General features: G+C 39.5%; 1 protein-coding gene across 4 annotated transcripts; it reads right to left on the bottom strand.

Moving 5' to 3' along the window:
• Positions 1-1,092: 1,092 nt before the first annotated feature.
• On the bottom strand, positions 1,093-25,099 carry HESX1 (HESX homeobox 1). 4 transcript variants are annotated; one of them, XM_060307892.2, is made up of 6 exons: positions 25,073-25,099; positions 23,811-24,460; positions 3,048-3,327; positions 2,329-2,528; positions 1,938-2,039; positions 1,093-1,841 (listed from the first exon to the last, which is right to left on the bottom strand). In XM_060307892.2, the coding sequence occupies exons 3-6, from the start codon at positions 3,202-3,204 to the stop codon at positions 1,743-1,745; spliced, it is 558 nt and encodes a 185-aa protein (XP_060163875.1). In that variant the 5' UTR covers positions 3,205-3,327; positions 23,811-24,460; positions 25,073-25,099; the 3' UTR covers positions 1,093-1,742. The 4 variants fall into 4 exon arrangements, with proteins under 4 accessions (XP_060163875.1, XP_030723339.1, XP_030723343.1 ...); XM_030867479.3 differs by having other exon boundaries at positions 23,811-25,094; XM_060307893.1 differs by having other exon boundaries at positions 1,760-1,868; positions 23,811-25,094.
• Between the last annotated feature and the right edge of the window lie 50 nt (positions 25,100-25,149).

Raw genomic sequence — 25,149 nt, 5'->3', positions numbered from 1 at the left:
TGACCTTTGGGATTAAAATAAATGGCTATTTGAAAAAGCTTACCCATCGCATGATCCTTTCCCCTCAAACCCACTCCTGGTGACTTTTAGTCCTCCACCTTAATATGATTTCATAGGAACCTACGAAGAGCAAAGAAAGCTCTTGGTGGATAAATTGTGACTAATATATTTTATAAATAGTGCTTTGAATTTTATAATATTACTGAAAGCAGCTCTTTATGTTAGAAAAAGTGGCCCCACAGGGTGACAGCACAGACTTCTTGGAAAACATTTAATGCTTCTGCTCTTCCAGTTACTTCCCTGCTGCCCTTCTCTTCCTCCTCTCTCTCCATCTCAGCAATAGTGAAACAGGATAAGCACAGCTTACTGCTGACCAGCTGTTGGGACAAAGAGCTCTCTACCCCAAATTGTTCTCAGAAAATGATTTTTTAAAAGCTCTAAAATCTGAGTCATGGTACTTTTCCTCAGCAATAAGATACAAACTCCTCTAGTCTTTTCCATGCAATTAAAAAATGAAAGAAAAAAATATATAATGGGCAGAGACTCAATAATTCAACAAGAATTAGTCTACTCTGGTCATTACCGGAAGAGAAAAGAAGGGCAGAGGAATAGGAAGGAAAAAAAGGCAAGTAAGGGAGAATTCAATCCAAATGGGCAAACTTGAAATACAGCTTCCAGGAAACAAAGTCAGCGTTCTCCAGCTCATATCAAAAAGAACACCCACTTTGGCCTTCCGTTAATTAACTGGAAAATAAATACCCAGATCTCCAGTGGCAGGACTCCCTTGTGACGCATCTTATCTTATTCCTGTCTTTAACTGGCAGGTACAGTGGCAAATGCAAAGAAAATACAGTTTTGGCCCAGAAAGTGCCCTGATTATTTCCAGTGACAATGTCAGAACATATACAAAAGGCAGGAGAGTTATCTTACCTCCTCAGTCAACATATATATTACTTGTAACAAAATATACAGGTGATTGGAAATCACTAAACTGGAAATAGATACAAGCCAGATGATCATTCTTACTTTGATGAATGCAAGTAAAGTACAACATTAAGTGGACTAGAAAAACATTTTAAAATTTGCATTTATTTGTAGCTCAGTTCTTTTGTGCAATGCAATACTAATGGCATGAATAAGACAACTCATGATTTTACATCTCTACTTTGGCAATAATAACTTTGCTTTAAAAAAAAACAACTTGAAACTGGAATGCTATACGGATTTGTATTGATATATGGTGAGAAATTCTCACTGCTTTCTGCCAGAAATCAAAAGGAACAAAAGATTCACGAATAAATCACACTAATATATTTAAGTATAATGTTTCAAAATGCAGTTGAAGGAAACTTATTGAAACAAATCACACCTTTGTGCCATTCTTCAGATTATTTGACTTGAATTATTTTGTAAATGGAATCCATTTGTGGAGTCAATTAGTCATGAGTTTACTGATTTTAGCAAACTAATTTATTAGATTAAATTTGCTCACAAAAAATAGCTGGCTTTTTCTGAAAATGTTTATTAAAATATATAGGAAAGGCCTTTATTGTAACTAAAAGTGCCCAAGTATAATAGGTACCATGTTATAATAGTAATTATTTACAATATATTTTCAGAAAAAAAAGACAATACTCAGATTAAACACAGAAAAGAAAACATCACATTTTTAACACTTGATATCCCCATTGATTCTTTATATTCCACAATTGGAAGATAATTCCCCATGTTTAGTTTTCTATCTATTCCAAGAGATCTGTGTTGAAATTTTTTTTGGCCATGAGAAACTGTGATTCTCTATGGGATCTTTTCAGCTTTGCACGCCGATTTTGGAACCAGATCTAAAATTAAGGAAAAAGAAAACAGATCTGAGAAATGTTATTTTATTATTCTTAACATTTTAATTACCACGAGTAATAACTAAATTAAAAAATTACCTGGATTCTGTCTTCCTCTAGGTTCAATTTTCGAGCTAAGTCTTCTCTGATATCAATGCCAGGATAGCAGTTTACTCTAAAGACATTTTCCAACACTTCAATCTAAGAATAAGGAAACAGTTATTTAAAGTGTTGATCTTTGGTATGTTATCATAAAATAGACTTTAATTTGTATAGCAACATAATTGCATTTAAATCTTGGGCAATTAATCTGTATGCCTTTTTTAAAAAAATTACTATCCAGAAACTGTTAAAGAGAGAGAGATAGAGACAGTCTATTGTTTCATTAATAAGGATTCTAAACTGAGATCCCAAGGTGGATAGGCTTTTGCCCAACAGGGTGTCAGTTAAAGCCTTTGTATTACGATCGTTGGTTGAAAAAACTTCCTACCTGGTTTTGAGTAAAAGCGGTTCTGGGTCTTCGGCCTCTATACCAACTCAACTCTCTTTTCAAAGAAAGTCTTTCTGAGGGTGAAAAGTAATCTTCATATTTCAAAACACTTTCTTCCGGCACTGAGTGATCCACAGTACAAGGTAATGAGATCCCATTAGGAAGACTCGGGACATGTAGACATAGGTTAACCTCTTTCCCTAAAAACAGAAAAATAAATCCCACCTTAGATGTCCAATTCTATATTCCACAAAGTTCTATAAGAAGTAATTTCAGGAACTTGTCTTTAATTTTCCTAGTAGAATTCTTCTGGGTTTCACAGAACTGACCTTTCATCGACCAAAATCCAAAAAGCAAACAAAAATGAAAACCCTGCCTTGCTGATAGAGGACATATTTTGGCCTCTGAATGTCATTTAATTTTCAGTGAAAAGAGATTTAGAATATCTGATATGGCAAATACACCCAGAGATCTTCTGAAGAAAATGAAGGTTCTTGGCATTTCCTGTGGGTGAACTTCATATCCACTTGGATCTAAGGCCGATGTTCTTTTTATTTCCCATAGGACTCAGCTGGAGGCATTAAAAGTGCTAGATTCTTCAATTATGTAATTGGATGAAATTGCAGTTTTTCTCTAAGTCTATGTAGTACGAAAAAAAGGTCAAATTAAACATTGCAAACTAATTAACAAAGAATTTTAAAAATTAAGTTGTGGCGTACCTGAAGAGCCGCAGGTCTCTGCCCAGGGCCTGTGGGGTTTCATTGATGGAACACAGTCTTTCTTCTGGTCCAGTCCTAAGATGCTCTCAATTGAAAAGGAGCAGGGCAGGGGTTTGCTTTTCCCAAGCCGAGCACCTTCTTGAAGGCTGGGAGACATCCTCGTGTGGGCTGCACAGAGCTATAGCTCTGGCCTCTCCACTCCTCCCTGGCTGGCTCTGCCCCACGTGTACCGGGCTGAACCTTCCTGCAGTTCACCTTATGGCTCCGCTGACGATGGGGGCTGGATTTAGAACGTCACTAATTAAAATCCCGTTTTAGAAAGTTTTAGCATGTCAATGAACACTGGTCCAGCCAGCAGCTCCAGGAGTTAATTGTTTATTTGTTTGCAAGTAATTAGCAACTAATGGTTACACCAGGGGGGCCACGTATAGGGACAAAAAGTGTTATCTCTCCTAAGCAGAACACAGACTTAACTTTCTCGAAAAGAAGTGATGCACAGACTAACACTCCTCTTTTATTTGAAATCATTAATGTATAAAATCATGCTTTTTATTCTGAAGTTTATACTTTCATGAACTCCAGTTACCTAATACAGGCAAGAAAGGAGAGCAGTCAAGTAATAAATAATCTAATTTAAGTGAATTTTCTTCCAAAGAAATTGGAAAAAATAATAATCCCTTAATGCTATTATAGTAATTCTGATGAAAAGGCCTGTTTTTCACATGCATATGTAATAGTGAATGTTGTCAATGAAAACACAATAGTATTTGGAGTGCAGCATACTGGAAAAGGTTGGCAATGTTATTAACACTGAGTTTAATTGTCTTCCAAGTGCCTCGATTAATTCATAAGGAACAGTTGCACCAAGTATTTTAAATAATTAATGAGCTAATTCTCTTCTTTCATCTTTTCTTTTAAATGAGAGAGATACAAGTTTATATGAAGATTCATATGTAACCGCCTCCAAGCAACTAAAAAGTATGACTATTGAAACTAAAGGAAGAATTTCTCTCCCAACATAGTTGTTTCAAAGAAAAAAAAACAGTTTATCTTTTAAAGAAAAATTTCTCTCTGTTGATATTTTGAGGGACTGGAGGGTTTTCATGAGGACAATAAGGTTTGTGAAAAATAACCAAGAACAGAATATTTTAATGTCATCATCCTAAGAAAACATGAAATTAAAAGAGAAACAGACCTGCTAATTGGGAAGATTCTGAAGTGGCCACTTCCTACCAAAGTTGTGACACTTTTAGTTCTTGTACTCTCCTGCTCCTCTTCTTCCAATACCTTCTTGATGATAAATTTAACTGCTCAGCTTTATCCAGCATTTAAACAACTATTAGGCTTTTCTTGTGGGAAGAGGAAAAGTAGTCTGTGTCATAGAGGAAACAGCCTCTACAGGACTGAGCTCAACTTCATCAGATTTTGCCCTATCATGATGTCACTTCCTATCACAATGTCATAAATACCAAGCTAAATTCCTCCTTACACTAGCTCTAGAGTGAATAAAGGATCCACACACAAAGCATCAGCAGGCACACAAGATAGATTTATAAATATACAAGTAAAGCCATCCTGACAATGAATAAACTAGTAAAACATTTATACCTTGTGGAGGTTTTGCCTGTAGTGTCTTGGGAGGTAGACTGTGCAATGGTAAGGGTGACCTTACTCTGGGAAGACTTGGAGGAAGAGATTGATTCAGAACCTCCCAGATTCCTTTCTCTCCTTTGAAACATTCATGCATTCATCCATTCATCCCGCAGTTGGGTGAACATCTACTGAGTACCAGAAAAAACAGAATAGGATCCTTGCCTTCATGTGCCCATGAAGCTCACAGCGGGCGTGGGAGTGGGGAGACAGGCAACAAATAATAATTGTAAATAAGTAAATAATCTCGTACATTAACTAGGGATGAGAATGGAAAAAGAGAAAAGGTAAGTCAGGTAAGGGAGGTGGAAGGAGGCCTCACTGAGACCTTCAACCCCACAGATTAGTGTCCTAGAGGCACAAGTTTCAAGGATGCCACAACACAGGCTGAAGCAACTCCAGTCCCTAATTTCTTCTTTACGAACACAAACATTGCAATATTTTTATTTCTCCTGAGTTGATTTTATCTGGACTTACTTATAACATTTTATATATGGATGAGTAGATGGAAATAAAAGATAGCAAATAATTTCTTTTAAAATGTGGAGGAAATGTTTTCTCATATACTCATATAATGAATTTTTACATAGCACTTAACCTGTGCCAGATACCATTCTAGGTGCTAGAGATTAGTGATAAACAAAACAAGGTAATTTTAGAGAGTGATAAACTCAATGAAAGGAATAAACAAGGTGATGGTGATAAAACATAACAGGGGTAGAGGTGGAATGGGAAGAGAGTCTTTAAGTATTGATGGTCACGGAGGCCTCTCTAAGGAGGTGACATTTTAGCTGAAGCTGAGGATGAGAGAAAGCTAGCATGCCAGGATCTTGAGAAAAAGCATTCCAGTCAGAAGGAACAGCAAGTACAAAGGTCTTGCAGCTGAAAAGCATTGGAATATTTGAGGAAGAAAAGGGCAGTTAGCCAGAGAGAAGTGAGTGGTACCAGATGCTATTGTTTGGAGAGCCAGGCCTGGCTGGATAAGAGATGCCTTTATAAAGACCATTGTAAGGAGTTCAAGAGCAAAGGGAACCCACGGCAGGGTTTTAAGTTGGGACTAATATGATAGTCTGAGCTGTTTTTACTCACAACACTTCTGACACCAAATGTGTATGGGTTTTTCCACACCGAGCAATTCTCCAGTTCTCTGCAGACATCAACAGGGTGTCCTACAATTCAATTCTGACACTACCTGGAGCTAGTGCAGACCCCACAGGTTAAGGGCTCAGTCCCACGAGACTGCCCCCACTCTAGAAACTAGTTTGCAAGTCCCAAGTTGCCACGTGTACTTCTGACCAACCGACTGTACATCTGGGGTTCCCACGACCCACTTCTCAGGTTCAATTATTTGCTAGAATGGCTCACAGAACTCAGGAAGGCATGTTGCTTATGTTTACTAGTTTATTATAAAGAATACAACTCGGAAACAGTCAAACGGAAGAGATGTATAGGGCAAGGTACGGGGGAAAGGTCAGAGAGCTTCCATGCCCTCTCTGGGCACACCACCCTCCCAGTGAACACCATTTCAATGTGTTCGCCACCCTGGAAGCTCTCTGAACCCTATCCTTTAGGGGTTTTTTTTTTTTTTTTTTTTTTTTTTGCGGTACGCGGGCCTCTCACCGCTGTGGCCTCTCCCGCTGTGGAGCACAGGCTCCGGACGTGCAGGCCCAGCGGCCATGGCTCACGGGCCCAGCCTCTCCACGGCATGTGGGATCCTCCCGGACCAGGGCACGAACCCACGTCCCCTGCATCAGCAGGCGGACTCTCAACCACTGCGCCACCAGGGAAGCCCCCTTTAGGGGTTTTTATGGAAGTTTCATTGCATAGGCAAGACTGAATAAATCATTGGCTATTGGTGATTGATCTCAATCTCCAGCCCCTCTCCCCTCCCCTGAGGTTAGGAGGTGGGGCTGAAAATTACAAGCCTCTAATCTAGGTTTGGTCTTTCTGGCAACCAGCCCCCACCTTGAAGCTATCTAGAACCCACCAAGAGTCATGTCATTAGAATAAAAGATGCTCCTATCACTCTTATTACTCAAGAAATTTAGTAGCTGTGTGCCTGGAACTTGGGACAAAGGCCAAATATATTTCTTTTTATTATATCATAGATAGGACTTATGGTTTTAAAACCCCACCCTGGCTGCTACGTAGAAAGAGACTGAAGAGTGATGAATGTAACCAGGAAGATCAGTTGGGAGTTGTTTATTCAATACCTTTTTTTTTTTTTTTTTTTGTGGTACACGGGCCTCTCACTGTTGTGGCCTCTCCCGTTGCGGAGCACAGGCTCCGGATGCACAGGCTCAGCGGCCATGGCTCACGGGCCCAGCCGCTCCGCTGCATATGGGATCTTCCCAGACCGGGGCACGAACCCGTGTCCCCTGCATTGGCAGGCGGACTCTCAACCACTGCGCCACCAGGGAAGCCCTATTCAATACCTTTTTACTGAGCATATACTAATGCCAGGCATTGTTCTAGGTATGATGAAAACAGAGATAGCTGTCTGGGGCAAGAGATGAAGGCTAATAGCGGATTTGGGGAGGGATACAATTCTTCAGGAGGTTGTGGGAGACTGAGTAATTGAATAATTAGTACCAATTCTTCAATCCCCATAATATACTATACAGCCACCCCCTTGCTGTGGCCTCATAGTGGATATAGTGTACTTCCCACTCCTTAGCTTTAGGCTTGTCTATGTGACTTGCTTCAGCCAATGGGAAGTGATGTGAGCAGAAGCTTGAAATGTGCCAGCTGACTGGTTTTCCCTCCCGAGCTTCTGATATCACCATGTGGTCATCCCTGGGGTAGCTGCTGCCCCTCAGCCTGAGTCCCAGAATGAACACACAGATCCCAACCCATCCTGCGGCCTGCAGTCAAGTAGGCCAAGCCCAGGCAAACTCAGCCAAACACCAACCGACCTACAGTACTGTGAGTGAGAAAAATAAATATTCGTTGTTTAAACCATTGAGATTTTTGAAGTTATTTGACACATAGCATTGTGGAGGAAATAGCTCATCCATTCAGGGATAGAAAAACACATCCTGCTGATGGACTGGTGGAAATGAAGGAAAGAGAGGCATTAAGGATGACTGTTTTTTGGCTTGAGCAAATATAGTGTCATTTACTGGGGTGTGAAAGCCTGGATTAGGAGAGGAAAGGTTTGGCAAGAAGTGAAGAGTTCAAGTTTGGATAGCAAGTAGGCTACTGGGTTTATGAGTATGAGCTCCGGGCTGAATCTCTCAAGTTTGTGCATTACAAGCATAAATCATAGGTATTAAAGCCATTAAAATCTAGAGGTTTGCATGAGATCACCAGTGAATGGACCTAGATACAAGAAGGATCTTAGGACCAAGTCTGAGGTATTCCAACATTTGGAAATTGGAGAAGATATGCTGGAGAAGGAACTAGAGAAGGAAACAGCTAGCAAGGCAAGAGAAAAATCTGGAGATACAGTAATTGACCCAAGAGAGGAAAAAGGATCAACGAGAAAGATGGCTACAATAGCATCTCAAGTGGTCTTCCTGATCTCCTTGATCTCCTTCCCATCCTTGATCTCCTATGGCTTTCTATCAACACAGTAAACAGCCAGAGGGATCATTTAAAAACAAGTCAGTTCAGGGAATTCTCTGTCTGTCCAGTGGTTAGGACTCTGTGCTTCCACTGCAGGGGGCACGGGTTCAATCCCTGGTTGCCTGGTTGGGAATAAGATCCTGCAAGCCGTGCAGTGTGGCAGAAAAAAAAAAAGTCAGTTCATATCATAACTCTGCTCAAAAAATGGCTTCCCATCTCAGTAAAAGTCAGTCTTTATAGTGTCCTACAGGCTCTGACATGATTTGCCAGCCCCCCTTCCCTATCTGATCTTACCTCTTATTACATCTCCCATGCTCACTTTGTTCCAGCTACACTGGACCTCTTCCTGAAAACACAGGCACAATCCTGCTTCAGGAGTTTACACTGGTTGTTCTCACTACCTAGAATGTTCTTCCTTCACATATCCTCATGGACTACTCTGTTACCTCCTTCAAGTATTTCCTCAAATATCATTTTCTCAATAAGGCTTACTCTTCCTGCCCCTTTAAAAATTTCAACCTCTCTTTCAGGATTCCTGAGGCCCTCTGCCCTGCTCCAATTTTTGTTAAAAGCATTTACTACCTTTTGACTTTTTATATATCCTTTTTTGTTGTTGTTTTGATTTTGTTGTTTTTTTTTTGTGCCAGCACAGCGTAGCGTGCGGGATCTAAATTCCCTGATCAGGAGTCGAACCCATGTCCCCTGCAGTGGAAGCATGGAGGCTTAACCACTGGACTGCCAGGGAAGTCCCTTATATATCTGTTTATTATGTTTATTGTTTACTGCCTGTTTCCTATCTCTAGAATTTTTGTCTGTTCTGTTCATTCTAGCATCCAAAACAGTACTCGGCTCATACTAGATGAAAGAATAAATGAATGGTCAGCTGTGTCAATACTGCTGAGAGGCTGAGTGAAAATATACTAGGTTTGTTAACAAGGGGGTTACTGTCAACCTTGGCAAACTGGAGGGTAAAGAAAAAAGCCAGACTTGAAGTAAACTGGAGAGTGAATGGGATATTTCTGTTCTAGCAATATGCTGGACCATATTCCTTGAAAGACCCTTCAACTACAAAACAATTAGATCCTGGGTAAAAAATACCTTCAAATACATTGCTGAGATCCCCATAAGTAAGGGAAATTTTGTTTGTTCACCAAACAAAACAATAAAAACCCAACAACCAAGAAATGAAATCAGAACTGGGAGCAGTGATCAGTAAACAAATGATAAATACGAGGTAACCCACAAGGGAAAAATCCTTAGCATCACTGAAACCAGGATTCTAATCCTCAGGCTAGCGGTAGACGGGGGCGGGGGGGCACCGAACTGAACTCTCTTACTTCAGGCCACTTCAGTAATGGTTCCTGGCAAAAGCAGACCAAATTCTCTCTGGAAGAAAGCCTCCCTAATTTAGGTCCACAGGATTCCCACAGATTAAAAGTAAGCAAATATAACCTCACAATCAAAGATTGGCAAGCACATGAGGCCAGCTACCATGACATGTGTAGAGGCCAACATGGAGAGGAACTGAGGTTTCCTGTCAATAGTCAACACCAACTTGCCAGCTATGTGAATGAGTCACTTGGGAAGTGAATCCTCTGGCCCTACTCAAGTCTTCACATGACTGAAGTCCCAAATGACACCTGATCACAATATTAACAGAGACTCCAAGACAGGACTGGGTATCCAAGTCACTCCTGAATTCCTGACCTAGAGAAACTGTGAGAGGTATTAAATGAATACTACTTTTTTAAACCACTAAGCTTTGGGTGATTTATACAGCACTAGATAATTTATCTAAAAAGCTCCTCATAAAAAAAACTGGGCACAGGGAACTCTACTCAATACTCTGTAAATGGCATATAAGGGAAAAGAATCTAAAAAAAAAAAAAAGTGGATATAGGTATATGTATAACTGATTCACTTTGCTGTACCGCACAAACTAACACAACATTGTAAATCAACTATACTCCAAAAAAAAAAAAAAAAAAAAACTGGGAAGGGAGAACCTGTAGGTAGACTGGTCAAGAAAAAAAGATAGAACACAAATTACCAATATTGGGAATAAAGAGGTGATATCACTACAGAAGTTGCAGACATTAAAAAGATAAAAGAATATAATGAACAACTTTATATCAGTAAATTCAACAACTTACATGAAATAGGCAAGTATCTCGAAAAATATATGATTACCAAAACTGAGACAGCATGAAATAGAAAACATGCCTAGTTCTATATCTATTAAAGAAACTGACTTGGTTATCAAATTCTTTCCCACAAAGAAAACTTCAGGCCCAGATAACTTCACTGGTGAAGTTTATCAAACATTTAAAGAAAATCTTGGGACTTCCCTGGTGGCGCAGTGGTTGAGAATCCACCTGCCAACGCAGGGGACACGGGTTCGATCCCTGGTCTGAGAAGATCCCACGTGCTGTGGAGAAACTAAGCCCGTGCGCCACAGCTACCGAGCCTGTGCTCTAGACCCCCGAGCCACAACTGCTGAGCCCATGTGCCACAACTACTGAAGCCCGCGCGCCTGGAGCCTATGCTCCGCAACAAGAGAAGCCACCACAATGAGAAGCCGGCGCACCGCAAAAAAGAGCAGTCCCCGCTTGCCACCACTACAGAAAGCCCACACGCAGCAACAAAGACCCAACACAGCCAAAAATAAATAAATAAATTTATTAAAAAAAATTTTTTTTCAGCAAATTAGGATTAGAAGTAACTTTCTCAATCTGATAAAGGGCATCTATAGAAATAATCGGTTAACATACTATTTAGTGGTGAAAAATTGAATGTTTTCTCCCTAAGATAAGGAACAAAGCAAGGATGGTCACTTTCACCATTTCTATTGAACACCAGTGCAATAAAGAAAGAAAAAGAAATAAAGATTATATAGATCAGAAAGGAAGAAGTAAAGGGTCTCTTTTCACAGATGACATGATTGTTTACAATAGAAAACTTTTAAGAATCTACAAAAGCTACTAAAACTAATAAGTGAATTTAGCGAAGTCATACTATAAAGGTAAATATACAAAAATCAATTTAATCCCATACATTAGCAGCAAACAAACATATACTTATGCTATGATCTAGCAATTCCATTCCTAGAAAAATGAAAACAGGTCCACAAAAAGACTTGCATGAGAATATTCACAGAAGCTCTACTGATAATAGCCCAAACTGACAACTAGGTGTCTATCAGCAGGAATGCAGATAAACTATGGTATAATACAATAGTAGAATACAACTCAACAATATAAAGGTATTGATATATAGTATCAATATATGGAAAAACACTGATGAATTTCAAAAGCATTTCAAAAACATTATAAGTCAAAGAAGCCTTATACAAAAGAATACGTGAAGTTTGATTTACTGATGTGATGTTCCAGAACAGACAAAACTAGTTTATATTGAAAAAATCAGAATTTGGAGTTGGAGGCAGAGAATGAATGGGAAGAAGAATCAGGAAACATGGGGGGTGATGGTAACGTTCTATATCTTGCTAGGTTTTGGATTACACAGATGTATTCACTTGTCAATAATTATTAATACTCTAAGATTTATGCACTTCACTGTATGTAAAATTTTATCTGTTGAAGCATAAATGAGTGCTGAACTATAGTTAATGATACACATGCTAAAGAGTTTAGGGGAGAAGTATATTGATGTCTGTAACTTTAAAATGCATAAAAAATAAAATAGATTGGTGGATGGATAGATATGTGGTAATAATTAAACATTATTCTATAATTGTAAACAAATAGAACTTCTAGTCCCATAAAGTTTTCTAAAATGAGAGACATGTTCTGTGTTTGCACTATCCAATATGGTAGCCACTAGCCACATGTGGCTAATGAGCACTTGAAAAGTGGCTAGTGCAAGTGCTGGTGCAATTAAATTTTAAATTTAATTCTCCTGTAATTTATTTACATTTACGTAGCCACTTGTGGCCAGTGGCTACTATATTGAACAGCACAGACAGAGAATATTGCCATCACCGCAGAAAGTTCTGTTGGACAACGCTGGTCTAGAAGTACAGAACAATGTTGAAAATAGTGATGATGAAAACAGACATACTTGTTTTGTTCCTGACATGAGAATACTGTTTCACCACTAATATAATGTCTACTGTTGGTTTCTAATAAGTGCTGTTTATCTAGAGTAATGTTATAATGAATACAAACACAAAATATCTGTAGTGATTTATAGCTTTTAAAGCATTTTTAGTGTATTTGTGCTTAATCCTTTAATAAATCCTCCACTATTTGGTAGCTGAGAAAACAAACTGAGAGTTCAGTTGTAATTTGCAGAAGTCACCAAATAGCAGCGGCAGAGCCTTGACTTTTCTATCTCCAAATTCCCTGTTCTATTGATTTTATCAATTAATGGCCACTGTAACATCTTCACCAATGATCTCATGATATAAACATCAAAGTGTACTGATCCATTAAGAAAAAGGTTGTGAACCTAATTGGGAAAAGAACTTGAAAAAGAATAGATACATGTATATGTATAACTGAATCACTTTGTTGTACAACTGAAGCTAACACAACGTTGTTAATCAACTATACTCCAATATAAAATAAAAAGTTAAAAAGAAAGAAAAAGGTTGTGAAATCTTGCTTATGATCAATCCTCAATATCTTTCAACAATTATTTTGAGATGAGAAATAAAAGCCTGACACATTGACACTGAAGAGACTTTAGGAATTGTAAAATTGGACAGCCTATATTTTAAACATCTACATGTTCAAGGTGAAGTAAAAGTTGAGAGGTTTATGTTTTATTTTGCTTTAGTAACTTGTAAATCAACTCAGGCTTTGCTAACATTTATTTTCTAATTATGTATTTCTATTAAGTCCCAAATCATTAACTATCAGGAAAAATGCCCAATGTGTTAGGTGTTTTGGCAGAGATTTTTAAAATCCAGTCATAGCATAATAAGAAATAAAATCAGCCTGTGAGCATAATAAGAAAGAAATGCAATAAGCAAAGCTTTAATGACATTTGCCCCTTACTTCTGCACAGGAATTACACTGTTCTATTTGAGACCCTCAGTATTTTTAAATATTAAAATGTGTTTTCTAAAATAAAATACTTTATTTTTTACTATTACACATACAGTATCTCCTAGAGCAACGCTAAAGCAGACATTCAATAAATATTTGTTGAATGAGTGAATAAACGGATGGATGGATAGATGGATGGATGGATGGGACTAGGAAGAGGTGACATTTGTAAGCTGGACAGGCAATGTAAATTCTGTGTGTTTACTACTGTTGTCATTGCTTTTTAATGTGTAAAAGTAGTCCCAGTTTTCTATGAACTACTTATGTATGACTCCAGGGTAATCCACAAATTAGACATTATGACATTCTGAAACTATAATTAAATAAAAAGTGAGATGGGGGATTCATTTTTAAAATCTGAGCTTAAAATTTAAAAATCCTGAGGCACAATTCATATCTGTGACACTCTGTCATTCCTCAGGCCCTCCTCAGCCATCATTGTAACTTGAGACACATGGTATATTTCCCAGTGGCTACAAGGTTCAGGAGAGTTGGGACTATTTCACACACTTCTGTCTCTCCCAGCACGGCTCACAGTGCCCATCAAACAGGAGATATTAAATAAAGACTTGTAGAATAAGTTCACTCTATTTATAACATTTAGAAAACATTTTAGGCTTTGCTCTTCTCAACCTCAAGAGTATAGTTTCATATTTTTACACTTTCAAATCAGTCAAAATTGTTTTCAGTGTAGTGCCTTGCATACATCAAGCCCTTGATTTTAAAAATTTGATGTAAAATCATCTAAAACTCTGATACATTTCTATTTTTAAAAAAATTCATTTAATACTATGGTACATAGAGTAAAATATGATAGTCCCTTTCAATTCTACCCCATTTTTACTCTCCAACCCACTGGCCACCATTAACAGTTTAGTGCTGCTCCTTCCTGTCTTTTTAGAATGCCTTGACATAAAGAGGTAGATGCATGCACACACGTTTTCATCCACATGGAGTCAGACACACATACTATTCTGCAATGTGGTTCCCCCACACTGACAAGACATGACATCAGCACACACAGCTCTACCTCATTCTTCAACAGCTGCTTGGTGCTACATCAAGTGGAAGAACCATAATTCATTGAACTATACCCCTGATAATGGCACTTACGTTTGTCTCCAATTTTTTAAACTATAACAAACAATGACTACCTTGTTAGCACATACGCAGGAGTATTTCCATGAAAAAGTTTCTTTGAAGAATATATTATTTCTTTATCACCCAAAAATAAACCAGAATTTATTATGAAAAAAAAGAATATATTATTTTTTCGCTGGATTCTGCCATATTTCCTTCTAAGAAATCTTTACCAATGAACACTCCCACCCAATCTAGCCCTTGTCTTTATGTCCTCCCCAGATTGACAGTGGGAACAAGAAAACTCAGGGCTAGGTTAAATTAGACTCAGGATTTCCCCAGACTCAATAATCAAAGATAAAATAGTTTAGGATTTAAGGCTCCCAGGGGCTCAGGCCTACACGTTAGTGCCATTTAATCTAATCATTGTAGATTAAATGAGAGTTGTCAGTTAACCTGAGAACCTGATTGTTATTTATAACATTGTTTCTGGAGGATAAATGTCATGGTTCTTATCAACTTAAAAACAACCTTTTGAATCACAACAAACATTTATTAAACTCCAGCATATATCAGGGATGTACTAGGTAACCAGGGGATGAAATGATTTCTGCCCTCAAGAAACTCATGATCAAGAAGGTAGTCATTAATATTAATTTTGTTCAGTGTGATAATGAGATTATGGTTATATTTTTTTAAATGCCCTTCTAAAAGATATTCCACTTAAGTATATACAGGTGAAATTTCAGAATTTGAAATTTTAGGTTTCTGGGTTTTGGTTGAAAATACTTCAGGAGGGCTTGCTTCCCTGGTGGCACAGTGATTAAGAATCCGCCTGCCGGGCTTCCCTGGTGGCACAGTGGTTGAGAATTTGCCTGCCAATGCAGGGGACACGGGTTCAAGCCCTGGTCTGGGAGGATCCCACATGCTGTGGAGCAACTGGGCCCGTGAGCCACAACTACTGAGCCTGCGCGTCTGGAGCCTGCGCTCCGCAACGAAAGGCCGCGATAGTGAGAGGCTCGTGCACTGCAATGAAGAGCGGCCCCCGCTTGCCACAACTGGAGAAAGCCCTTGCACAGAAACAAAGACCCAACACAGCAAAAATAAATAAATGAACTCCTACCCCCAACATCTGAAAAAAAAATCCGCCTGCCAATGCAGGGGACACGGGTTGGAGCCCTGGTCCGGGAAGATCCCACATGCCGCAGAGCAACTAAGCCTGTGCGCCACAACTACTGAGTCTGCGCTCTAGAGCCCGTGAGCCACAACTACTGAGCACACACAACACAACTACTGAAGCCTGCGTGCCTAGAGCCCGTGCTCCGCAGCAAGAGAAGCCACCGCAATGAGAAGCCCGCGCACCGCAACGAAGAGTAGCCCCTGCTCGCCACAACTAGAGAAAGCCTGCACACAGCAAAAAAGACCCAATGCAGCCAAAATAAATAAATTAAATAAATAATTTTTAAAAAAATTTTATATTATAAAAAAAAAAGAAATGAAAATACTTCAGGAAAACCCAGAAAGAAAACAAAGGTAATTGAAGCAAGTGTTGCAAAATGTTGATAAGTGCTGCATTGGACTGATGGGTATATGTGGATTCATTGTCTCTAATGAATAGAAATATAGTAATGTGGGTTCATTATTTTCTCTACTTTTGTAAGTATAAATAACAAAATTCTCTCATTCTTCTAGGAACACCAATCAATAAATACAAAATTTCAATATAAGAATATAATAAAGATGTGTGCACAAGAGGCTATGGGAGCAGAAAAGGGTCCAGATCACTTGAGTGAGACTGAGAAGGGCTGAGGAGTGGTAAGAGCCCAACTCTGGTGTCATACTACTTCGGTCCAAATTCCAGCACTGTGCCTTTTTTTAACTATGTGACCTTGGGCATGTAACTTAGCATCTCTGTGCTTCAGTTTCCTCTATAATTAAATGGGGATAATTATAGTACCTAATTGAGGATGAAATGAGATAATACTTGCAAAGCCCTTGAAGTAACACCTGACACATAGTAAACATTATGTAAACTGCTTGCTATCATTTATTACCATTATCAATGTTACTATGAAGGCTTTTCAGAGATGTCTTCAGGTAGAGATGTTTCAAGAAAAGGTCAGAGAAAAGCAACGTAATGAAGGCCAGTCAGGTATAGGGTGTGTGTGTGTGTGTGTGTGTGTGTGTGTGTGTGTGTGTGTGTGTGTGTGTGTGTGTGTGTGTGTGTGTGTGTGTGTCTGTTGAGGGGAGTAAGAGGGAGAAAGTGAACCTGATTCCCATATTTCTAGCTTACGTGACCAAATGGATAATGACATCATTAACAGAGGGAACAGAGATGAAGGAGAGTTTACCACTTGAAAACTGTATTTCTAATCATATAAACAAATGACAAAGTATTTAGCAAACTGAATTACCTCAGAATTAAAATATAGTTCCCAGATTGAGAAAGTAAAAAACTGATGAAAAATTGGCAGCATGCAAGTTAAATGATAAAGATTCTAAAAATACTTTAGGGGATTTTATCTGGAATAGTAAACATTATTGTTATACAGCTCACATATATAACCTAAATAAATGAGTTCATTTTAGTACTAGAAGATAACTGGAAATAACATTTCAGAAATCTAGCAACTCAGATATTAGTGGAATTGCCTTAAAATAAATACATATTTCTAAAAGGTTATAATCAAATAAGGCAGGTGTCGTGGTTACCACTGGATCCTTTCACATAAGTACTACCTGAGAATTCTCGGCAGTGTTTGGGTCCCCATTAAAGCTGACATATGTATGGGGGGCAGGGCAGAAAAGAGCAAAAATCATCTCTGGAATATTTTACTTTGAGTACCCTGAGGTCATACCCCTCTCCAGGAACTACGCTTTCTTCCTGCCAACAGCCATGACATCTATTTACTTAATAATTTCTCTTTAAAATCTGAAAAAACTTTAAGGGAAAAATAAACAATTTAGCAACATATCATGTCATTGGTCTATTCATGAATATATCTATGCACCAATTTTCATTTTAATATTTTCTATTTAATTTTGAAAGAATCTTAAACTTTCAGAAAAGTTGCAAATATAGTACAAAAAACTTTTCTCTCCAACAATTTGAGAGTAGTTGCTGACATGCTGACATCATGCTCCATCACCCCTAAATACTTTAGTGTGTTTTCCTGCAAACAAGGACATTCACCTAAATAATCACAATAAAATCATCAAAGTCAGGAAGTTAACACTGATACATCACTACCACCTAATCACCAAACCCAATTCAAATTTCACGATTGTCCCAAATAACATCCTTTACAGTGAAAGGATCCAGTTCAGAATTACAAACTGCCATCAATTGTGTTACTTTAGTCTCATCCACTCAGCAACAGATCCTCTAGTATTTCTTTGACTTTCATGACCTGGACACTTTTGAACATTACAGTCAGTTACTTTGTAGAAAGTCCTTCATTTAGGGTTTGTCTGAGGTTTCCTCATGATTAGATTCAGGTTAAGCATCTTTGGCAGGATGACACAAAAGTGATGTTGTGTTCTCATTTCCTAGCAGGTAGCACATAATTTTGATTTGTCTCATTACTGGTGATTTTAACTTTGAGCATTTGATTAAGATGGCATCTGCCAGGTTTTCCCACTATAAAGTTACTCTTTTCACCTTTATAACGTAGTATTTTTTTGGCGAGGTATTTTAAGCCTATGTAAATATTTAGCGAGGTATTTTAAGCCTATGTAAATATTTTGTTCCTCAACAAACTTTCTATTTATTCACTTCTTTATATCAGCAGGGACTCATGGTTTCCTATTTTATTTATTTATTTATTTATTTATCTTTGGTTGTGTTGGGTCTTCGTTGCTGCGCGCGGGCTTTCTCTAGTTGCGGTGAGCAGGGGCTACTCTTCATTGCATTGCGTGGGCTGCTCATTGTGGTGGCTTCTCTTGTCGCGGAGCACGGGCTCTAGGCATGCGGGTTTCAGTAGTTGTGGCTCGCAGGGTCTAGAGCGCAGGCTCGGTAGTTGTGGCGCATGGGCTTAGTTGCTCTGCGGCATGTGGGATCTTCCTGGACCAGGGCTCCAACCCGTGTCCCCTGCCTTGGCAGGCGGAGTCTTTTTTTTTTTTTTTTTGCGGTATGCGGGCCTCTCATTGTTGTGGCCTCTCCCGTTGCCGAGAACACGCTCCGGACGCGCAGGCTCAGCGGCCATGGCTCACGGGCCCAGCCGCTCCGCGGCATGTGGGATCTTCCCGGACTGGGGCACGAACCCGTGTCCCCTGCATCGGCAGGCGGATGGACTCTCAACCACTGCGCCACCAAGGAAGCCCGACCGGCGGATTCTTAACCAATGCGCCACTGGAGAAGTCTCTCCTATTTTATTTAATGAGTTAGAATCTCATTATTTATTGTGACGTTGAAATGTCCCCTGATTTGGCTAATGGGATCCCCCTTCAAGCTGACTTCTGTGTTCTTTTGACACATCAGTTTTGAGCACTTTCTACTTTCTAGCACAACAAGATGTCTCAGGCACATCTTGTTCTTTTCTTGCTCTAGCCCTTGTGTCAGCCATTTCTCCAAGGAGCCCTAGTTCTTTTTAACGGAGAATGGGGTTTGGAAGCCAAGATATGGACTCAGATGTGCATTCATTGTTATTGGGGCATCTCTGCTCACAAGCCTTCTCGATGAAAAAGCTAAGAAACACATGCAGGTATGTGACATATACGCACTTTACATCCAGTTTACTCCTATACATTTATTGAAATCTGTGAGTTCACATACACACCTCTAATTCCAGTCTCATACCAGAGGATTCTTTCTAAAATTTCCCCCTTTCCATATCTGTAATTCCCTTCTCTGACAGTGAGAAATCTGGCTTCCCTTATCCTCAATATATTTACCTATTGCATCTATCCCCCTGTGTAACCAAACTGCCATTGCTACCACTCCTTCCCCGCAAAGATGCCCTAATTCCTCACTTGAGCTCTGATGCCTCGTCCCAGGCTGCCCTACTTCATGGAAGCCTTCCTTACTGCACTAGAGTACCAATAACCTAACCTAGGTGCACAAAAGACCTTCTTTCCCTGCTTGGGTTCTGACACCGCACACCCAAGCACTCTGTGTGGATACCTTCTTCACCCCACTGGGACTCTGAGACCCTGCACTAGGCTGCCCTTCTTCATGGATATTCTCCACACCCCTTGTGTTCTGAAGTCCTGCAGCAGGCTTCCAACCTGAACAAAAGCCCTCCTCATCATGCTTGGACTCCGAAACAGCCCTCTCAGGCACCCTCACCCCACATTTGCTCCAACATCCTGCTGCTTGGGGGCTGCCCCTCCAACCAAAATGCTGTTTTTACCCACCTTGTGCTCTGACGCCCCCCTATGTAGATGAGGGGGCTCACCTTGCATGGGCTCTGGCACCCCACACCAGGGTGCCCCTTTGTGAGGACGCCCTCCTCGCCCCTGCTGGCTCCAACACCCCGTTCTGAGCCCCCCATGCCTACCCACCCTGCATAGACTCCTACTTTATTTAGCCACACCTAATGGCTTTAGGGCTGAATTATTCAGAAAGGGAAGAGAAAAAAACATACAGCTGTTTTTACAAGAAATCATTGTCTTCTGTTATTAAGACTTTACTTTTGACCCTGTATATAGAACATGACTTAGCTAAATCACTCATGTAATTTTTCCTTTAAACGAATACATCTCATAAAGTATTGAGTTTACTTAAGACAATGTTAATTTGCCCACGATTTATGATATCTCATATCACTAATGTATACAGTTTCTCCAACATTTGTTTCAAATCACAACCTCAGTTAAAGATGTTTTTGGGACTTCCCTGGTAGTCCCATGGGTAAGACTCTGTGCTCCCAATGCAGGGGCCCCGGGTTCGATCCCTGGTAGGGGAACTAGATCCCACATGCACACTGCAACTAAGAGTCCGCGTGCCACAACTAAGAGTCCGCATATTGCATCTAAGAAGCCCGCATGTTGCAACTAAGAAGCCCACATGCCACAACTGAAAAAAGATCCCACGTGCCACAACTAAGACCCGGCACAGCCAAAAACAAATAATATTAAAAAAATAAATAAAGGTGTTTTTATCCAAAATCCTCACACCTTTCCTGCCACCCTGATCTCTATGCAATTCTCAAAATAGCCAGCCACTCCTGCCTTAGGGATTAGGGCGTCTGCCAGGTTGTTCCTCTCCTGGAACACCTTCTCCTCAGATGTCCCCATTGCTCACTCCAGTGACTCAAGTTTTTGTTCAGATGTCACCTTCTCAATGAAGTCTACTCTGACAAGCTTATTTAAAATTGCAACTGCCCCTCATCCCATTTTCCCTGTTGCTTTCCATAGCGCTCCCCACTTTCTAATATACTACTGATATAGTTCTAATACTACATATTATGTTTATTTTTCATTGTCTCTCTTCCTACCATCTCCACTAAACGGTAGCTCCGCAAAGGCAGAGATTTCGAATATTTTGTTCATTACCTAATAAATATTTGTTGAATGACGACAGCCATTTCCTGAGGTAGTTTGAATCCTAAAACTAAATTCAGAGCACCACCTAGTGTTCTTAGAAGGATGTCCTGATTAACTCTGAGACTTCTCTGCATCAGCCATGATATAAACAGTACTGGTTTAATCAATTCTCTGTAACTGTTTTTTCACTGCCCTCTGTGGTTCCATAGAAAGTAAAATGATTTCAGTGATTAACCTGTCATGGGACTTATTGGTTTCTCTAAGAGCAATCTCTTCTCCACTGACTTGCCTATTGCTCCCCAGAACTTCTGGGAAGTAGGAATGTCGTGAAGATCTTATATCTTTTAATCTGAGGGCATCTCCCCTCCCCACACTGCCAAAAACCAAAAACCAGAAACAGGGTAATAGCCTTTGCTGGTTTGGTACCTACACCATTTCTCCAGAATATCACAATATATATATATATTGATTAAAAATTTTTTGATTTGACCACAAAAGCCCCTAGATCAAAGTGATAAAACACTAGCAAGGGTAACGGTAATATTATTTAAAATAGTATCAGGATTCTCTAAGACAATGAGGACAATCTTCTGATTTAGAAAATATTGGCTTCTTTAGTTATGATAAAGAGGGAGAAATGAAGAAAATGAAAGCTGCCTTAAAAGCACTGAAACATTTAATATTGGTAAATCATGAAGGGAACACTTAGCTGATTTTTACTGGATGCTTATTGGGCCCAGCACTATTCTGAAAGCTCATTAATCATCTTCCCGACTCTATCATGTAGGTTCTCTATATTAAGCCCCATTTTTTAGATGACGAAATGGAGACACAGAGAAGTTAAGTAACTTGACTCAAGTCACAGAACTAGTAAAGAGTGAGGCCAGGATTCAAAGCCAGCTAGGCTGGCTCCACAGTCCATGTCTATGAGCTCACGCCCATGTATTTATTCACCTCCCAACAGAAACAGGAATGATGCTGCTTGGTTTCACAGTTCTTGGCTTGGTCAAAGAAATTAGTTTACAATGTCCTCATCTTCCAAAAATGAATCAAGGCAACCATAAAAGAAACAGGCATATACAATTATCCTAGAAATAAAGTTTCATTCTTTTCACAGTCAAGAAAGTAGAAGCTATGGAATTTGCCTTTCCAAGGATTTATGTTTTAGCCACAAATTTGCAATCTAAGGATGCTGTGGCAAAGAGCAAAAGCAACATTAATATTAAGGTCAAAGACTAGAGGGTGGTTTGCAATGGGCACAATGAAGAATCAGTTGGTCCTGGCTGCCCACCCACCTCTTTTGGAACACACTCCTCAGAACTTTCGATTCTACCCCCCAATTGCCCAAAGCTTCTCCCCACTCGACCACTGGTTCAAATGTTTTAGAGTCGATGGAATGACTCAGGTTCCCAAAATATCAATTAATATACTCATTTCTTGAATTTGGTTCATCTCAGCTGAATGCTAAGAAAACAGCTGAATTATCTGTTAAAGTGAGTCTCATTAAGGAGTGATTTATTAGGTAACATCTAGAATTATTTGCATTATATATTATACTCTCAAAATGAGCATGAATTACCCCAGAATTTCAGATTGATGGAGTCTTTCAGGGGATGTTTGTAAGTGGGAAGATTCCCAAGCTCTCTAGGTGATTCTGGAAATGGTGCCCCTCTCACCATCCTCAGCTGGAAACAAAGACTCTTTCCTAAATATTTACTTGACCCTTTAAATTTTCTAAAATACAAGGTTATTTGGTAAAGGGAAATGGTTATTTTCCATTTTGGATAGAGTTTTTCAACATGTGGTTTGAGGATGACCTGCTTTGGATTCGCCTGGGAGAGTCCCAGTCCTACCTCTGACCTACTGCATCAGAATCTTCAGCTGGGCTCAGTAATCTGCATTCTAACAACCTCCCCCAGATGACTTTTATGTGTGCATAAGTCTGGTAACCACTAACCTAAGGGGATAATTTTAAAAGGTAAAGCACCAGTGTCATTTGGGTTGTTGGATTCTTTCCTATTATATACCGCAGACCAGAACTTCAAGAGGTATCATGTAAAAACTTAATTATAAGAAGATCAAATATAATTTTAGGAGACTAATAATTAACAAATCTACTTACAAGACTGTATGTCTTTTTGTTGTAAATTATATTGTGAAACGTCTCAATGAATTCTTTGGTGGATGTTGTTTAAAGCTGCCTTGCCTTCCATAAAATTAACCTGCTAGCCAGCTTTTACTATGCTACCCACACAAGGCTCCAGTAAACCTTGAAGCATTCTCTGAACAAGCCTCATTTCCTGTATAAAAGGAACCGAGTTTGGTCAACTATACAGAACTTAGGCTGATTAAACTTAAACTGGTTATCAAAGGAGACTGCAATTCTGCAGTTTTAGAGGTGTTTTAAAATAGGAAATACAATCGTTTTTCTGGTTGAGCAGAGTGAACAGTAGCCTAAAGCTAGAGGATCCAAATGGAAAGCCTTTTAAGATTCTTTCTAGCTTTATAATTTGACTAAACTGCCTCTCCACCCAATTGAACGTGAAGTTGTTTTTGTTTGCTTTGTTTTTTAATCAGCTGAGCCTGGCAAGAATTCCTTGCCTCTCTCTGATAATATAATAGCCTCTTGAGAATCCTTGCACAGTTTAGGTGCACGTAACATACAAAAAAGGAAACCATTTAACTTGATGATAATACCCCACCCAGATAATTCAGATACCTAAGATAATTTTTCATTAGAATTATTTAGTTTGGCCAAGTTAACTGGCCGAACCCCTTCAGCTGCACCATATAACTCTTCTTCACTTTGTATTCACGTATCATTTACTCCTGATTCTTATCAATTGTCACTAACTTTCTTCTTCTTCACTTACAATCTAATTACAGTTCAACCAAGAATGTTACTTACCCTGAAAGTCTTCCTTCTTTATAGCCAGGTTGCATGCCACTGTGCTGATAGACGAGAAATGTCGAAGGCCAGAGTTGTATTGCTGAGATCTGTATGATGCCGGGTACATCCAAGCAGCTGGGAACCAGTAACACTCTAAGAACTGACTCCAAACCACCTTTCAAAAACTAAAGATCTCTTCTACAGGGTGACTAGTTGATAAACAATCTAAGGGGAGAGCTCTTATTGAAAGTTTATTGAAATCTAAGGATTATTCTGTGAAACTATACTGCAAGTCTACCTGGTAAAACTTTAAAAACTTGATTCTATTTGTCCTTCAAGAGATCATGGTAAAATCTAGTATTTGAGTTTAAAATAAGTAACTTCCATTCCCGTTACTGTATTTGGATTTGTTCCACTGTACCTGGATTTATTCCAATTTATCTGTGGAATCGGGCAACTAATAATTTTTATTCAGCATTTCTTATACTTCTTGAATGAAAATGGGATGGATTGGTGGGATTAATGGCTATTTAGAAGACACTAGTGATTCTGTCATTTTCTCTGTATAATGATTCTTCTCTAAGGAATGTGGACATATAGAGATGGACAAAAGAGGCAGAAGTTCTAATCCAGACCGAGTTCTAGAAGTAGAGCTTCACTTTTCTTTCCTGTAAAAAAAGTTAGAGGCTGAAGAAGCTATTTAAAGATTCTTCCAAAACTTTAACAGAAATGCTAATCAGTTACCAGCATAATAAATCAGTGCACCCTGACTTTAAAAAGATGTTTTGTGATTTATAGGAAATATGGAAGTCTGAATTGTGGCATGTCAGTCTCTCAAGGCCAGGTAAGAACTGACGAATTGGCAGCAAAGTCATGTTTTTAACTGAATATACTGATATGTAAGTGCTCAGAAAAAAATCTTACGGAGACTACTGTCCACGAATTTACCAGAAAGCCAAGTTAACGACACAACTGATCGCTCAGATCTGAGTTAGCCAGCACCATTTTGCTGGAGAGGGGAAACTGGACGCTTCAGGCAGGTTTGGGAAGGTTATAATCTGAGGAAACTAAAGAAGGCGCCAGCAGGGAGGTCTCCTTCATGGTCTCTGACGAAAAACGTTGCGGGAGTAGTCAAACAGCCCCAAATTCCCCAGTGCTGTCCTCACTCGAGGCTCTGGTTCCAGGAGACGTACGCCTTGCTGGGGGAAGACTGTCCCCTACGATTTACAACCAAACGCGCGGAAGCACGGCTGGCGCCCGAGGGGCGCAGTAAAACCCACCTCCGCCGCCTCGGAGGCCCAAGCTCGCAATCAAGCCGCGAGCAGTGAAGGAACCTCCGGGCCAGCCCCGTCGCGAT

This window comes from Globicephala melas, chromosome 11 (genome assembly GCF_963455315.2).
Source record: "Globicephala melas chromosome 11, mGloMel1.2, whole genome shotgun sequence".
NCBI classification, from domain to species: Eukaryota; Metazoa; Chordata; class Mammalia; order Artiodactyla; family Delphinidae; genus Globicephala; species Globicephala melas.
This window is presented reverse-complemented; position numbering and strand designations above follow the sequence as displayed.